General features: G+C 49.1%; 1 protein-coding gene across 4 annotated transcripts in view; it reads left to right on the top strand.

Annotated features, from left to right (window-relative positions):
- EFCAB5 (EF-hand calcium binding domain 5) overlaps positions 1-17,264 on the top strand; it is a 592,664-nt gene that overhangs the window by 558,404 nt on the left and 16,996 nt on the right. For all 4 annotated transcript variants that reach the window (XM_085649237.1, XM_085649235.1, XM_085649236.1 and 1 more), the window contains exon 19: positions 7,581-7,810. In XM_085649237.1, coding sequence (XP_085505363.1) covers positions 7,581-7,810 — 230 coding nt within the window. The remainder of the gene's footprint in view (positions 1-7,580; positions 7,811-17,264) is intronic.

Below are 17,264 nucleotides of genomic sequence, written 5' to 3'. Positions count from 1 at the left end.
GAAGTAGGTTTCTTGTGATTAGTAAACAGATACAACTAAGAAAATGAATTAACTTTACTAAGAGGCTGCAAACTATGAACAGCCTGAGCATGGCAACTAATATATCTATCTCAGCCTACCCTCACTAGGTGAGCACAGGGATATATTAGTGATCTGTGGGATTAGCACCGAACTCCATACCTGGCGTGTGTAGTTAGGTTGTCCACATTATAGGTACAAACTCATTTTACGCAAGGCTGCTGCCTCCATTGCAAGACTGGTCCCTCTTTTGGAATTCTCTCCTCTAACCTCCAAGGGGGTCGAGACACAGATTAAATTATAGAAACTGTTGTGTTAGAAACCTGCAGCTGTGCTACTGTGTTATGTCTAAAAACGTTAGGAGATGTTGCTGAACGGGCACAAGAAAAACAGTGCACCATCCGGGTCAGAAAGCACTTCGACCGAGTCGGATCCGGAGTGTTTTCCGAACGAGCCGGACCCCTACAGTCCGACCGAGCGAGTACGATGCGCACGTATGCTGTCGGACTCGGTTCGGTCGGACTCCCATAGAAGTCAATGGGAGCCAGTTGTACGACGCGTACATGCGCTCCCATTGACTGAATGGGTACGTCTGAAACAAGTGTGCCCCCTACAGTGGGTACCCGTCGGTGCCATCCGCACAGTACATGCCTGAGTGGGGGAGACCCATGGGTCTCCCCCTGTGTGCAAGTCGTATGGCTGCGGGTGTTGGGGGGGTCAGACGTGGACCCCCGAAGTCCGACTCCGGGAGCTTTTGCAAGCCGGACGCTCCGACTCGGTCGAGCTGTCCGATTCGAGCATCGTACTCGTTTGGTCGACAATCGTCTCCATTGTGCGCGTCTGTTTGCGTGCGACCGAGTCTGACGGATCGGGTCGGAGCCGGGAACGAGTCGGTCGGACAATTCGCGCATCTTCGCATCGTACTTCGTCGTCCGGACCCGTGTACGGATCGGTCGGAAAAGAAGCATCGAAATCGGATCCGCTACGGCCGAACCCGATTCGGTGCCCTTCCGACCGAGAACGGAATCGGCCCCAGAATAAATATAAAAATAAGTACTTCCACCTAACACAACCATAAAACATTCTTTACATCACACAACAATAAGATTTACCAATCTAACTACAATAAATATAAAATGTATTAAAATATAACATTGAAAAATACTACAATTTACTATTCCAAGTACAATTAACACAACAATAAATATGTATGTGTCAAAACGTCGTCGACACATACATCTTCAACTCTATACTGTAATTTGTATCTAATTGTGGAGTATGAGATGTAAATCGGATTGTGACTTTTTACTTATCTACATTTTCACAAATTGAAAAGTCACTTGCCTGTGGTAAGGAAATCGTCTGATTTCCCATTACCCTGTCACGTCCTGCTCACTCACCTTTCTGTATGATAAATTGTGTGTTAAATTTAATTGTTAATAAATGTTTCTATCTTTCCATTTTATACACTCGTAATCCCAGTGTGATATTGTACCAATTTACCTTGTATGGGACCACTGTTTCTCTTAACTCTCTAAAACCAAGACACATTCCTAGTCATCATTTCCGTGCCTTGGATGGACACTACAAGGGTGTCATCTGCAGCGGTGACTGTCCACAGTCTATGCTCATATGACATGCAGAACTTCCACCCTGGATGACAATCCCATACAGGGACGCAGTCTGCTGGCTTTGTGTCTAATGTCTTGTCTCTCCATTGCTGGCTGGCTTCTGCTTTGAGTATCTTCAAGGTCAAAAGTAGTGGCTTGCCAGTCTGGGCTCATTCACATAGTGTTCCGACCTGAGCGCTCTAGAACGTCGCCAACAGAGAGCATTTAGTGGTGCAGTGTGGTTTATTAATCTATGCCTACAGGAACCATTGTAGGCTGGTGTCTGGAATTGATCCTTCATCTATGGCAATGTGCATCGTCTTGTTGAGCACCTCACAAAGCATTCCACATGTCTATTGACTTGTGGAGTGACTCTCCGGTTCTTGATTTGCCAGGTATTCAAGGAACTCTCTGAATTAACCCCCTTGGAAGGCGGGAACATTGTCTGTCAGTGCCTTTTCTGGGAGGCCAAGAGTGGCAAAGATCCTTACAAGCATAGGTCTCACTTTGATGAATGCCTTAGACCCAGATAATTCCACCAGTGGGAATTTGAAAAACCCATCCAACATGACTAGGGTTACTTGTCCATCCGGGAAATTCCCAAAGTCCAGACTGACCTTTGTCCATGATGCTTCACAGGGCTCCTCAGTGGCTACCGGTGCTGGTGCACTGTGTCCATCGATCAGCTGAGATGCTAGGCAGTACTTTGCTACGTTGTCGAGCCCAGGGTACTCTATTTTCTTTTTCAGGTGTGCTATGGCCTTAGCGGCTCCTTGGTGGCATTTGAGCTCCAAGCCCACTCTCTAGTGCCACATTTCTGGTATTACAATCCACACGCCCTTCAGAAGCAGTCCATCCGCTGTCACGCTTAGTTCACCCTCCTCTATTCACAGCTGTGATGGTGGTCCCTGTCTGTGAGAAACCAGAGGTTCACATCACACAAGAATGTACCTCATATTTCTCCCTTGAGAGGGGTGATGGTATTTTGAAGGACCTCGTCATCTGGCTGATCTTGTCAGTGATGTGCGCTTTGGGGAATGAGTTATCCCTCCCTATCAATATGTAGGGTTCTGTGGCTGAATCCTAATTGTTCAGATCACTTACCCCTGTAGTGGGGTGGCATGACAGACGTTTGCCAGGCTCTTTGCCCCCAGATGGTAGACCACAGTAAATCCATATTATTGCAGCTGTACTGTCCATCGCTCAATTTGCTGGGGGCGGTTAAGGTGGGGTGCCCCCAAAAAAGGTGACTAAGGCTTATGAACCTTAATTACTTTGAAGTCTCTCCGGCAGAGGTAGAGATGAAAGTAGTTGCACCCCTTCTTTATATCCAACACCCCACTTTTAATCTGGATGTATCTAGCTTCTGCTGCAGTGAGATCTCTACTGGCAAAAGCAAGGGAGACCAACTATCCTGGCTCCCTTTCTTGCGTGATGACTGCCCCAACACTGATGGGTCTGGCATCTACTATCAGCTCAGTGGTTTTGACTCCATCGAGGTGTTGGTCAGTAGCTCCTTCTTGGAGTTTCTGAGTGCCGCTTCTTCTTTAAGGCCCAAGCTCCATCAGGTATCTGACTTTTGTCAGGGCTCTGAGCAACTCCGTAAATTCTGCTATGTTTGGCAGAAAACGTCCACAATAAAATGCCCAGGTAACTTCAAAGTTCTGTGGCGTTCTTCGGGGCTGGCGCCTGCTGGATAACATCAGACTACCTGGGATCTACTTTTAACCCGTCTTTCGTGAAGACATAGCCAATGAATTCTATTTTTGATTTGAAAAGGGAGCATTTTTCCCGGTGGCCTGCCGTAATTACTGAGCCACTGTAGAGTGGCCCGCTGGTACCAGTGGTGCTCCTCTAGTGTTGTTGAGTATATGAGTATGTTGTTACTCATTGTAATTCTAAAAGTGTCTTCCTGATGGTGTTCTGGAAAACGTCTGCATCGGACGAGTTTCCGAAGTTGCGCCGTTTGTTCCTCCTTAGTCCTTAATGTGTTGAAAAGGGAGTGATGTATCAGCTGTGGGGTTCAACAGGAGTGGTTTTAACCCCCGCATTGAGCTCCCACTTAGAGAAACCTTGGGCTCCGTTGAAGCCCACTCCGATTCATCCATTGTCAGGGTGATGTGCATCTCCCTTTTGATCGCCTGCTTTGGAAGGTGCATGTCTATACATAGTCTGATTGCTCCAGGTTGTTTGGGTTTCTCCGCTCATTTCTCTATCCCAAGACGTTCTGTGCCTTCAGAGTCATAGTAAATATTTTCAAATGGTTAACACAGCAGTAATAGCTGAATTTCCATAAGCTATACATTACATAATTATTGCATAATCTCTTCCTTTTATAGGTCCGATGTTAGGCAAGACCCTTTAAATTTACTAAACTTATATGTATATTATACTTACTTTAATGGGCTTGCAGCCAGCTCTCTTCATCCATTGGTCTATTGTTGTGTCATTCACATGTTGTTTCCACCCACTGCAGCAAACAACAAGGGGCAATGTCTACTTCAGCCACTGGCTAACTTCAATTTGAGTGACTGCATTTAGCGTTTTCACAGAGAGCACATCTGCACACAAGGTAGTTCCCTTCAGTGCCAGTGTTTTTATTTTTACTTTATTATTACTTTAGTGTTATCTTTGTTTACAGAGCCTGATGTGATAGCAGGACACTTTTACCAGACTAATGGACTCAAAATCCACTTGTGCTCTGATAGTTTCCTGTATGCATTTCCACAAATATCCCTAACTGTGCCTTTTTTCACTTCTCTCGTTTGTATTTTCTCCTTATGTTTCGTGCATTTGCCTTGCTTTATAGCAGGCCTCTTATATATGCTTTAAATGTAGGAGTCTCCTCAGAACAACTTTTCCCTTAAACTCTCAACACGCTCGAAGCACTTACGCAGAGCATCGAAATGATGTGAATCTCCTCTGGAAAATTCCAATAGCGGGACATACATTCCTTCAGCTATTGGAGGATTTGGATAATGCTCTGCCCAAAACTCAAAGCTGCTGTACATAGGCCAACACTCACAATTCTGGGCAACAGTCAATCTTTGCATTGACTTGTTTTGTAGAGTTCCCATAACATTAACTGGAAAACAGTCTAACCAACCGCAGTACTGTAAGTACATGCTTACATGACATTTAAAAAACAAAGTATTTAGGGCGCTCTTCCTATGCTCATTCTATTTATCTACCCAATCAAATCACAGTTTTACTTATCCTATTATCTGTAAAGTGGTTTGAACTCTGAAGCACTCCTTTCTGTGTGAAGCCCTTCTAATCCTTTAAATAAATAGCCTGCCTCAGTTGTGGTTCAAGCACAGCAACACATATGAGAGCCCTAGCCCGCCCCTAGACCTAAAACACGTTTCGGTCTGTTTAGTAAAGAGTATTTTATTCACTGTGTACGGATGACCATGCAGTGTCCTGAGGCCTGGCTAAAGCGTTGTGTACTTGATGCTGTAAAAATAAAACTTTTTACAGGACTGTGTACTTGCCACACACCTTCTTTAGAAACATACAAGTCCCTGGGAAGATTTATATTTTATTTATATTCTTATAGCCTGGCTAAACGTCTTGGAATAAAATGTGTTAAACATAATTGAACTGCAGAGCAACAAGCCTTGCTAAAAAGAGAGTGAAGAATATGTACTAAAACACAAACAAACCATGAATCTATTAAAATGTAGGGCTACAGGTATGAAAGAGTTGTACCAGCCTAAAGCAGGCGCAGTATAAGGAGGCACGCGTTGCACAGGCGCAAAGACAGTTTGGAATGCTCAAAGTTGGTTTGCGTTTGTTATAAATGGGAGTGCGTTACAGATTGCAACCAGGTTTTTAGGAAGCATGGCTCTCTGTTACCCACTGGATGCAGCCGCACGCGTGACATATTCTGCCACTCAGAACAGTGCGAGTGGATAACAGCAGCGTTCGACCTCCTTAAGGCCTGCTGCTGCCCTGAATATGCTTCTCCCCGACTCAATCATGTGGTGTTTTCAAATTCTGCCGGTAAAATAATGGATTCTCAGACGTTAAGTGTAGGAAAGATCAATGAATTGATTGAAACAAACCTGACAGACATTGCCCATTGCAACTTTCGACAAACAAAAACTACAGGCCGCATCACCATTGACAGCACCCTGTACACAGCCTCCCCCCCTTCCCCCATCCACAGTACTCCCCAGGCATCAAACACTGGCAACAAAATACAGCAGCGAACAGGCATCGCTTGAAGCACACTGTATCCAGCCAGAGCCCACTGACTCAACTGCCCCTACACTTCACTTAAGGGCACCAATCACTGACAGCATCCATAATCGAGTTACTGCACTCAACGCCATCAGATATAGCACATCATCAGCCTATATTGTTGCAAGCCTCCATAAGACCATAAACAGCTGACCCTTCCTGTTCCCCATCAGCTTCATATACCACCAGTACCCTCTCACAACATCCTGCATATCACAGACTGAAACCCTTCCCGGGTACTCATTAGCCGCTGCACACCTAATCCCATCGCTTGGAGACACCACCAGTACTTGCTTACAACACCCAGAATCCAAAGATGGCTTCCTGCATTCATCACTAATGTCATGAGTCATGCTGTATCCAGCACCCACTGAAAACTATCAACCACAGTCAACCTTGAGGGGATGCTCTAGAGTCTTCTGACCTGGGTGACCCATCAATAATCATTGGTACTCGTAGACAGCATCCACTAACATCACCCATCCTCTCACTGGTCTCGCTGCATGGCTAAACATGGTGCATAAGGCGTGGCCTATTGGCAATGCCAATGCTGGCTATGCATCCACAACTCTTTTGGTAAAGTTGCCAGCTTGAAAGTTCATAGGCCAAAATTCAACTAGAGCAAGACGGAAGTGATGACAGTGAGCTTGGACAGTCACCGGAGACTGAGTCATGTGAAACATGAACTGTCACCAATTAACAAAACATATCTACTACTGGAGGCTCACATTCACGAGTTGGGTGAACCACGGTCTTAAGATGAGTGTTCAAGTAGCCATCATGGGGATATCAGGGTTTTTCTACATTAGGACAGTTAGAGGTTTACATTTGTCCTGATGACTCTTGTCCTAAAATCATCCTGAACTTCTTCTACATCTTCTTTCTGGGAACACCTTTAATGTAATTGTGCCTGTGAATTTTGTAGAACAGTTACTACTTGTGCACAGTGCAGCAGCTGGAACACCTGCAACCCATTTGTAACTCATAATGGTTTTCGAGGTTGTATAGGGTATGGGGCCTGCTAATATATAGACCCACTTGTTTGGCCAGAGATCTAAAATCAACAATATCAGATTCAGAAGGTGCGCACCTAACCAAACTATCTAACAACGGGTGGATTCCAATAATTGCAGGAGTGAGAAGCTGCCAGACTCACAATATCAAACAGTGTTTGAAGACCACTATCTTTCATTGGGGCATCCCACTCTGAGAGGAAGTTACAGTGTTTGGGGTGGGCACAGAGGTGATTTGGGACGTAATGCAGGCATGTACATATTGCAAACCAGTATCAACATACAGTACTTACAGAGGAATGCACAGACACATAACTTCATTGCATTCCTTTGGCAAAGGGCTAACATGATGAGGATTGAGTACACAAAACAGTGTGTGAAGCAAAATGAGCCCTCGATAAAATAAAAGTTAGAATCAGGAGTATGTGGAGTACAAAGCACATGGACCTGACACAGGGAGCATAGCGCGTAATGTGTGGGAGGCAAGAGAAGGTAGAGCACATTGCTTAATGAGTAAGCGGCAACAGGAAGTAGAGCACAGAGCATAGGAAGGGTGACTTCAGATGCTTCCTAAAGCAGAGAACATTCAACAGAGTATACTGACTACTGGGAGTACAGAGCACAGTAAGTAACAAGAAAGTGTTTAATGTTTGTTGAAAGTACAACCACAGTAAAGGTGCCTTTGCCCCCACAGAGGCAGAGCGCACTGGAGAGGAGAGCCGCATGGGAGTCCTCTTCTACCGGTTCATGCTGCAGGACCTGCGGGAGTGCGTGCAGAAGCTCGACCACCAGTCTTTCGCTGAGCTCAAGAGCTACAAGGAGCCGCCTGCCATGATCCACAACATCCTGCGGGCCGTGCTGCTCCTCTTCCACCCCGAGCTAGCTGCATCTGATGAAGTGGAGAGCTGGAACCAGTGCAAGCTGGTGAGATGCGGTGTGGGTGTGGGGGAAGACTGGGGCAAGTGCAGCTGGCGCTATGGGGTGAGGGTGTGGACGTGGAGCCAGTGCAAGCTAGTGAGAGTTTGCAGCTGGAGCCAGGACAGGCTGGTGAGACTGGATGTCACTGGATGGAGAAGCTGGGGCACGTCACACAGTGGTGAGGCGTAGCGTGAGAGTGGGTGAAAGTGGAGAGCTAGAGCCAGTGCAGGCTAGTGATATGGGGTGGCTAGTGATGGGGGGGCAAAGGGGTGGTTGCCCCGGGCGCAAAGTTTTTAGGGGCGCAAAACTGTAAAAGAAAGTGGAAAGATAGTTGCCTTGCCCTGGGCGCTGGCAACCCACGCTGCGCCGCTGGGTGTGGTAAGGTTATGGGAGGAGCGAGGAACGGCATCCAATCAAGCTGTTGAGAAGGGGCATGGATGGAGGTCTGCAGAGTGCACTCTGCATTTGGCTATAGTGGGAGAGCTTCTGTGAAAAGTAGGGTATAAGTTGCAATGAACAGCTATGAAGACTATGTTAAGGGGCCCATAGACAGTCCGATGTTTATCAGATAGCCAGACGGTGTGGTTACCATACAGTAAGTGGATGAGTGTCTGAAGAGTTTTGAGAGCGTACAGGTGGTAAAGTTGAGAATTACTTGAGGACAGAAGAAACATGTATGAGGGTGAGGAGCAGGCTTGTGCAATAGTCCAGCTCGAGTGTCGAGAGGCTGATGAAAGAGAAGAGCTAGGCAAGGTTTCCTACCCTGAGACCACAGATGCAGGCTCAGAACTCCCACCCGAAGGCACAGATCTATGCTCTGCACCCAACTTTAATATATGAACATAGGGGGGGAGCCATACTGCACAAATCATGTACCCTCGTCTCCCTTTCTTTCTCTCTCACACACACACACTCTCTCTCTTTCTCTCACACCTCTTCTGGGATCTGATTGCCCCTGTGTCCTCCATACTGATATCTAGTTTTTATTCTCATGACACATGCGTTTTCATCCTTTCTCCGGTGTTCTTCTCTCCCTTATTTCTTTCTTTCTGTCCTTCCCATTCCTATCTATCTCTACCCTTCCCAAATGCACGAGAGATGCAGGAAACATATGCATAAACTCCAGAATATAAAGTTGCATGTGCAGCCCTCAGGTCCGGGTAGGCGGTGGACCAGCACCACTGTTTTCAGCTCCACCGTGTTCCCAATATGCAGACTGCAGCTCTTTTCATCCCCCCGCCTCCTCTGCTCCACTGCCGTCACGCAGACATTAAGTGGTTCTTTCCCCTCATTCTCCAATACTCCTTTCTTCCCCCAATACACACGAGTCCTGCTCATCGTATTTCCCAGTCCCTGCAGTTTTACCAGTGGCCAGTCTTCCCGTGGGACAGTGCCCGACTCTGAGCAAGGTGCCCTGGCACTTGAAGGGCTTACAGAGCGTAGCTACTGGAAGTCCGAGGGTGGGCGCTTCGACCTACTGCCAAGGTCAGTCCTTTGTCACGAAATTAGCTTCTGTCGTCTCAGTCGCATCCCTCCGCCTTGTGGAGAAGTAGGAGAGAAGGGAAACATGGTCACATTGATATTATGTCCAGCATGTTGCTTAAACCTTATTTTTACACAAAGTCCCCATCTCTTTTCTATTAGTGTCTCGTTTACTTTTACTCTTTTACTTTAGTGCTTTCATGCCCCCTAGGTCTGCTCTCAATCGTGCTCTGTTTCACATCCATCTTCCCCTTTTCTAAAACGCCTGAGAGTTTCTTACAAAGCAGACACGTGTCTCTAGCCTTGCTCCCCTCTAGGCAGCCACCAGGCATATTTTTTTTGCCGAATGCGTGTTTTTGGGTAAAAACCACTTGAGGATTTTCAAGTACTGAAGGAAATGATTTGTGTTACAGACCTCCATTGGTGAATAATTTTCACAGACTACGTTGTCAAAAACGGAGCTGGCTTCCCACCAGTTCACGACGATCGAAAAAGAGCTAAATCTGATCTTAAAACAACCCGAGGACGCTGCAGGGCAACTGCTCCTGTATCCGAAGTGAGACCTTCGAGGCGCCCGCTCTGTGGGCGGGCATCGACGGGATCAGATGTCATTGAAATGTGACCTAATCCGCCTCTGCTGCCACGCCTGGGCCTCATCTCCTGTAGTGTCCTAGCATGGACACGTTCTAGTGTTCCAGCGTGTGTGTAATACACTATACACCCACCCACCACCTACGTCACTGGGTCAGGTGACGAGGATAATAAAAGGGCCGAGCGCACGTGCTCGTGGCCATTACCCACTACCCCAACTATGTGTGCTGCGTCAGTCCTTTACCATAGCATGAGGGCCTAGGGCCCAACATTACATTGGCGACGAGCGGGCTAATCCCGCGTGTGCAGCCGCCTGTTGGAAGGTGGTGAAGGGAGAGCTGGCCGTGCGTGCAGCAGCCCAGCTGACTGGAATTAAGGGGGAGAGAGCTGCCCGTCTCGAGGGCACCCCCAGAAGCCGGCGCAGAACAAGCCCGATGGCCCGCAGGGCGTGTGAAAAGCCCTGGGCCTGAGAAAGCGAGGTCGGGAGCCCACCCCGAGGCCGCAGTGCCTGCATGTGGCTGACCCCAGGAAGCACCCGTTGCGTTTGAGATCCCACGGGGCGTGAGATGAGCCGGGGGTGCGCCAAGCCGAGTTGGAGACCCCGCGTCGGAAGAGCCTGAGGCAGAGCAAGCAGACGGTGAGCGTAACGCACCGCGGCGAAGAGCGACCCAAATGGCATACAGTCAGCGGGTGCCCACCCTACAGCAGCAGCGACCCGTCAAGTGCCACTCTGCGGTGAGGCGCTCCACCAGCAAAGTGAACTGTGCCCTTAGCTCAAAGTGGGCAGCCCCGAGAATAACGCCAACACCTACCCACCCCCGAGCAGTATGTGAAATGTGAGGCTGCGGGGTGGAGGGGTGAGAAGGCAGCATCTGGACTGCTGCCGAGCGGAGCGGCACCAGCACCCCCACCCCTGTGCTGCCAGGGAGGAGGAAATGCCGACTGCAAGGGGCGCGGAGGTCCTAACAATCTACGTGACTCGCCGTCCAGAAGCGGAGTCCTCCAGTCATGCCCAACAGCCTGCGTGTGCCCGGGAAGATAGGGTGCCTGGCCGCGAGCGGCCGATGAGAGACTCCGGCGACGGGAGATCAAGAACGCAGCCTCAGAGTCCGTGTTCCACCTGCTGGAAGAGAGCGCGCCAGGCCGGTGGGAACTGGATAAATTAGGCTGTTTAGCGTGCTGCGAGGTCCCGGTGCAGCCAAGGGACACGAGTAATAAGGAAAGCGGCAGGCGTGGCCGCATGATCGAGAGGCAGGAGAGCAAGGCCCGCAGCATGGAGGAAGCTGCTGGAGGACGGTCGGAGCGCTGCAGGGCGCGAAAATAATTGCAGCAGGAAAGTGCCCCGATCGCGTGTGCACAGGCAACCTGACAAAGTCAAACAAAACATGAATAAATAAAAGAAGACAAACGAGGAAGGCACCTACCTGGCTGCAGTGCCTGTATGCCTGGGGGGTCCCAAGAAGGTGTGCCAGCTGGGGATCAGGAAGATGTCCCACTGTGAGAAGACAGCGTGAGGCCTCAGGGTCGGGAAGAAAAGACCGGCTGAGAACACGTTTAAATGAAGCACACTGCCATCTAGTGGCCAAAGTGCATCAGTGCGCCCACTATATAAAAGACTGTGACAGCAAGGTTATATACCATAAAAAAAAATAAAAAATAAAAAACAGACATGTTATAGTGTGCTGGGAGGCAACAGTGTGCCAGGAAGAAGATAAGGCAGCACAGAGGGAGCTGCTACAGCCCAAACGTGCAGGGGAGGTAAAGAGCACAAGCATCATTGCAGCCGACGGACACACCGCAGCAAAGTGGAGTGGGGTATGCACGACTGCCCACCACGGGGGTGGCAAACGCGGACAAGTGAGCCCACAAGGAGTCCTCAAAAGAACCTGCTGCAAAGGTTACGTGGAGTGCGGTGACGCCTACTGGCCAGGGGTAGTCGCTGCAGGAGTGAAGACACCAGAGTGCACCAGCCTTGGGTGGCAAGGTGTGAAGAGACTCGACCAGGCAGCAAGTCTCAAAAGAGGATCAGAAGGAAGTGCGCAGCACTTGCATCCAAGGAAGCAACTAAAGGGCGCAGTCTGAAGCGCTGCCACAGTTGCAGAAGGAAAAGAGTGGGTGCACGACAACCAGAGATCACACGGTGCAAGGAGCGAAGCTACACTGAAGATGTACCACGACGGTACGAAGAGAAGCACGCACCAGCGCTCGACAAGTCAGAAGACACAGGGAGTCACACGACATGACGCACCTCGTGAAGCCGACCAGCCAAAGGGTCGCACCACAAAGGCCAAGCCGACCAGCCAAATGGTCGTACCTCAAAGGCCAAGCCGACCTGCCAAATGGTCGCACCAAAAAGGCCACGCCGACCTGCCAAATGGTCGCACCACAAAGGCCAAGCCGACCAGCCAAATGGTCGCACCACAGAAGCCAACCCGCCAGGGGTTGCAAAAGGAGGTGACCGACGCACGGGTCAGTGAATCTACAGAACTAGAGGTCTGATGACAAGACCGAAGGGATCCTGCCAGTGATCGGCAGCGTGGACCGTCAAGTGGTCCAAGAAGCTCAAGAAGAACGAAGAGGACCAAGAGTATGGGCCCACGAACTTCAACAACCAAAGTAACTGGTGAAAAGGAGAAGACGAAGAGAAGGTCACGACCCTAACTCGGAATGCTGAGGAAGATGGTGAGAGTGCCCTCGGACGAGGACAAGACCAAGGGGAACACGTGCAGAGTGTGCGCGCTGCATGGAGAAGCCTGGCCAGACCAAGAGGAGGACAGAAACGGTCCAGAGTAGGTCGTGAAGCGAAGAGATGAAGATACCAGAGTGGCACGTCCGCCACTACGAGAAAGAAGAGATCGGAGTGGCACGTTTGCCACTACAAGCCAAAGAAGATATCGGAGTGGCACGTTTGCCACTACCAGAAAAGAAGGAAGATGACCTCAGAGTGGCATGTCTGCCACTAAAAGGAAAAAGGGGAAAGAAAGAGATCTGAGTGGCACGGTTGCCACTGCAAGAAGAAGGAGAAGAAGTCAGAGTGACTCGACACCCTCACGGAGAAAAGAATCGAGGAAAGAGAGAGGAGTGTGGTAAGACTACTCACACCTCGAAGATAAGGAAGGCGACAAGTGCCAGAACATGGAGAGCAAGTCCTGAGAACACCCGTGGCATGGAGAGAACACCATCTGCTTGACGATGCTTTCAGCACACCTGGGATCTGCAGAGGTGAGCAGGCCGGACCGTTCGGAACATCCACCTTTGGGGTCACGCGGACACTGGACAACGCCATCCGTGGTGACTCAGGGGCAAAGGCCTCAAGGATGCCAGTGAGAGAGAGCATCCCCGCGACGAGAGATGGTCATCAGCCGCCCTTCAGCAAAGGTCCCAGGAGGATGAAGACATCGCGCGCAAAGACAGGAGCCAACAACTACCCTCCAGGTCTGACTGCGGAATCTGAGGTGAGACTTGTCGTCTCCTCCGCACCCGCACTTATCGGCATGGGAGTAACACGATACAGGACACTCAACACAGGACAGATCGGATGAAGAGGGCCTCAGGGATATCCCGTGGCAGGGGAACACCTGCGAGAGAGGCATCATGGTGAGAGGGGTGTCTTGCAACCAATCCGTCTTTTGCCAAAACAGAATACACGCCACAGATGAAGAAGAGGACAGGACAGAAAGATGAACGGCAACAGCTAGCGGTGAACCACAAGAACTTCAACTGCGTTTGTCGCCATGGAAGTAAAGTGAAGAAAAGACTGTGAGTACAACTTCAAGGCAGAGTCGTCAACAGACTGGATCCATCGAGCACCCATGGCTGGTGCCACAGTAAACTGGTGGTCTCCGCGACAAGAAGAACATCATCTGGGACCCCAAGCAGCGGAGGCATAAGAGACTGCGGAAGTTTTGGTCACTGTCTTACATATGTATGGGTTTTCTTTCTCCCACAGGTTGAACTTTGACTTTGGGTTTTGTCATTAAAAATTGGGAGGGATGTAGTGTCCTAGCATGGACACGTTCTAGTGTTCCAGTGTGTGTGTAATCGAATATGCTACTTACCAGTATGCATCTGTTCTTGGCATGTAGGGCTGCTGACATTCATATCTGTGCATAGATCGCTGCCTAGTGTTGGGTCCGGATGATTGCACATTGTTGTCCTGGAAGAGTCTTCGAAGTATCACGAGATAGGTGGCTCCTCCTCTGGACTACAGTGCGCATGGGCATCCCCTCCATCCTTAGATTGTTTTTCGCCATTGTGGCATAGATGGAGTGTAATACAGTGAATGATGACCATGCTAACTAGTAATTACTGAATGCTACAGCTGCTACAGGCGCCGGGCAGGAGTGTGGGCGATATGAATGTCAGCAGCCCTACATGCCAAGAACAGATGCATACTGGTAAGTAGCATATTCGGTTCGAGGCATGTGGGCTGCTGAATTCATATCCGTGCATAGATTATATAGCAGTCCCTCCATTTAGCGGCGGCTTCCCGTGCCAGCTGCAGCAGTCTGAAAAAGAGTTTTGAGAACAGCCTGTCCTACAGCTGCCTGCTGTCTTGAGTGTACATCTACACAGTAGTGCTTGGTAAATGTATGTATAGTGGACCATGTGGCTGCTCTACATATCTCCTATAAAGGAATATTTCCCAGGAAAGCCATGGAGGCCCCTAACTTTCGTGTGGAGTAGGCTCTTGGAGGAATTGTTAGTGTGCGCTTAGCTTTTTCATAGCAAATCTGTATACACTTAACGATCCACCTAGTTATTCCTGCTTTGGAAATGGGGTTGCCTTTGTGCTGTGGAGAAAAGGCAACAAACAGTTGTTTTGTCTTCCTGAAATTCTGTGTTCTGTCAATATAGTACATGATATCAAGTGTGTGGAGCATTCTCTCTGCAACATTCTCAGGATTAGGATAAAACACTGGTAGTTCTATGGATTGGTTCATATGGAACTGCGAAATTACCTTGGGCATGAAAGTAGGGTTGGTGCGTAGTACGACCCTGTTGGCATGAACCTGTATAAATGGCTCTTGAATGGTTAGTGCCTGAAGTTCACTAACTCTTCTTAGTGAAGTAATGGCAACTAGGAAAGCTACTTTCCAGGTTAGAAATTGAATCTCACAAGAGTGTAGAGGTTCAAAAGGTGGTCCCATCAGTCTGGTGAGGACCACATTTAGGTTCCAGACTGGTGAAGGAGGGTGTCTTGGAGGAATCACACGTTTGAGTCCCTCCAAGAAAGCTTTGATGGCAGGCACTTTGAACAGTGAGAGGTGCTGCCTGTTCTGAAGGTAAGCTGCCAGTGCGGTTAAATGTATATGGATGGAATTGTATGCTAGATTGCATCGGTATAAGTGTAATAGATAACAGATAATGTTTTGAGTTGATGCATCCAGCGGATTGATGTCATTATTTTTACAATAAATGACAAATCTTTTCCACTTAGCTGCATAGCAGGCTCTGGTAGTGGGTCTCCTTGCCTCCTTGATGATATTCATACATTCTGGAGGCAAGTTTAGGTAGCCAAATTCTAAGATCTCAGGAGCCAGATTGCCAGGTTTAGCTGTTGCGGATCTGGGTGCTGAACCTCGCCATGGCTCTGCGTTAAAAGCATGGGTGTTAGCCGTAGTCTTTGATGCGGTACCACGGAGAGTTCCAGAAACGTGGCGTACCATGGCTGGCGTGCCCACGTTGGAGCAACCAGGATGAGCGTCATCGAGTGTTGCCTCAGTTTGCGTGCCACCAGCGGTATTAATGGTGCTGGGGGAAAAGCGTACGCAAATCTGCCTGACCAGTTCATCCATATCGCATTGCCCTGCGACTGTGGATGTGGGAACCTGGCGGCAAAGTTTTGGCATTTTGCGTTTTCCTTTGTGGCGAATAGGTCTATCTCTGGATGACCCCACCGTTGGAGTACTGATGGATGTATCTCCCACTCGTGTATTTGGTGGCTGTGTCTGCTGAGCAGATCCGCCATCTGGTTGTCCTTGCCCGGGAGGTGTTCCGCCATGAGGAAGATGTTCCTCTGAAAGGCCCACTTCCACATGCTCTGAGCCAGATGAGACAACTGTGGGGAGTGTGTTCCTCCCTGCTTTTGTATGTAGTACATTGCGGTCATGTTGTCCGTCCGGATCAACACGACTTTGTTGCACAAGTGTACTTTGAATGCCTTCATTGCAAGGAAGATTGCCATGAGTTCCAGAAGGTTGATGTGCATCCTCCTTTGCTGTGTCGTCCATAGTCCCTGCACTGTGTAATTGAGTACATGAGCTCCCCATCCCTGGAGAAAGGCGTCCGCTGTCAGTATGATTTGTGGGACAGGATCTTGGAACGGTCGGCCCTTGCAAAGGTTTTGTGGATTCCACTAATGCAGAGAGTTGTATGCCCGACCGCTCACCAACACTAGGTCGTTCAACTGTCCGTGAGCCTGATTCCACTGACGTGCCAAGCACTCCTGAAGCGGGCGCATATGTAATCTCGCGTGCGGGACTATGAAGATGCAGGAGACCATCATGCCTATCAACTGCATAAACACTCGTGCCGGTAGTGAGTGTTGAGGTTTGAACTTTTTTATGAGCAACTGCATGCTGTTGATCCTCACTGAATTGGGCTGTGCCTTGGCTGCCAGAGTGTCTATGGTAGCGCCTAGGTACTGCTGTACGTGGGAGGGTTGAAGGTGGGACTTTGGATAATTCAGTGAGAATCCCAGGCTGTGAAGAAGGTGAATGGTGTGGGATATGTGGTTGGCACACTGCTGGGCTGACTTTCCCTGGATAAGCCAGTCGTCCAGATAAGGATAGACATGTATGTGCTGTCTCCTTAAGTGTGCCACCACTGTCGCTAGGCACTTGGTGAACACTCTGGGTGCCGTTGTTACTCCGAAAGGGAGGACTTTGAACTGGTAATGTTGATTTAGAACAGTGAACCTGAGATATTTTCTGTGTGATGGGTGTATGGGTATATGGAAATACGCATCTTTGAGATCTAGTGTTGCGAGAAAGTCTCCCTGACTGAGTAACGGCAGCACCTGTTGTAGGGTGAGCATGTGAAAATGCTCTGACAGAATGTAACGGTTTAGAGGTCTTAATTCCAGTGTGGGTCTGAGAGACCCGTCCTTTTTGGGGATCAGAAAATACAGTGAGTACACTCCTGATCCCTGTTCTTCTGCAGGCACGAGTTCTATGGCTCCTTTTTGGAGCATACTGAGAACTTCCTGGTGGAATAAATGCAAGTGCTCTGCGGACATAGGACGGTGTCTTGGTGGTATGTTTGGTGGAGCGGATGTAAGCTCCAGACAATAACCGTACTGGATAATGTCTCTCACCCACCTGTCTGTTGTGATGGATTTCCAGACCGGCAGGAACTCTTGGAGTCTCCCCCCGACAGGTGTTAT

This window comes from Triturus cristatus, chromosome 3_2, assembly GCF_964204655.1.
Source record: "Triturus cristatus chromosome 3_2, aTriCri1.1, whole genome shotgun sequence".
Taxonomy (NCBI): domain Eukaryota; kingdom Metazoa; phylum Chordata; class Amphibia; order Caudata; family Salamandridae; genus Triturus; species Triturus cristatus.
Note: the sequence above shows the minus strand (reverse complement) of the source record. Positions and strands in the feature narration are given on the sequence as shown.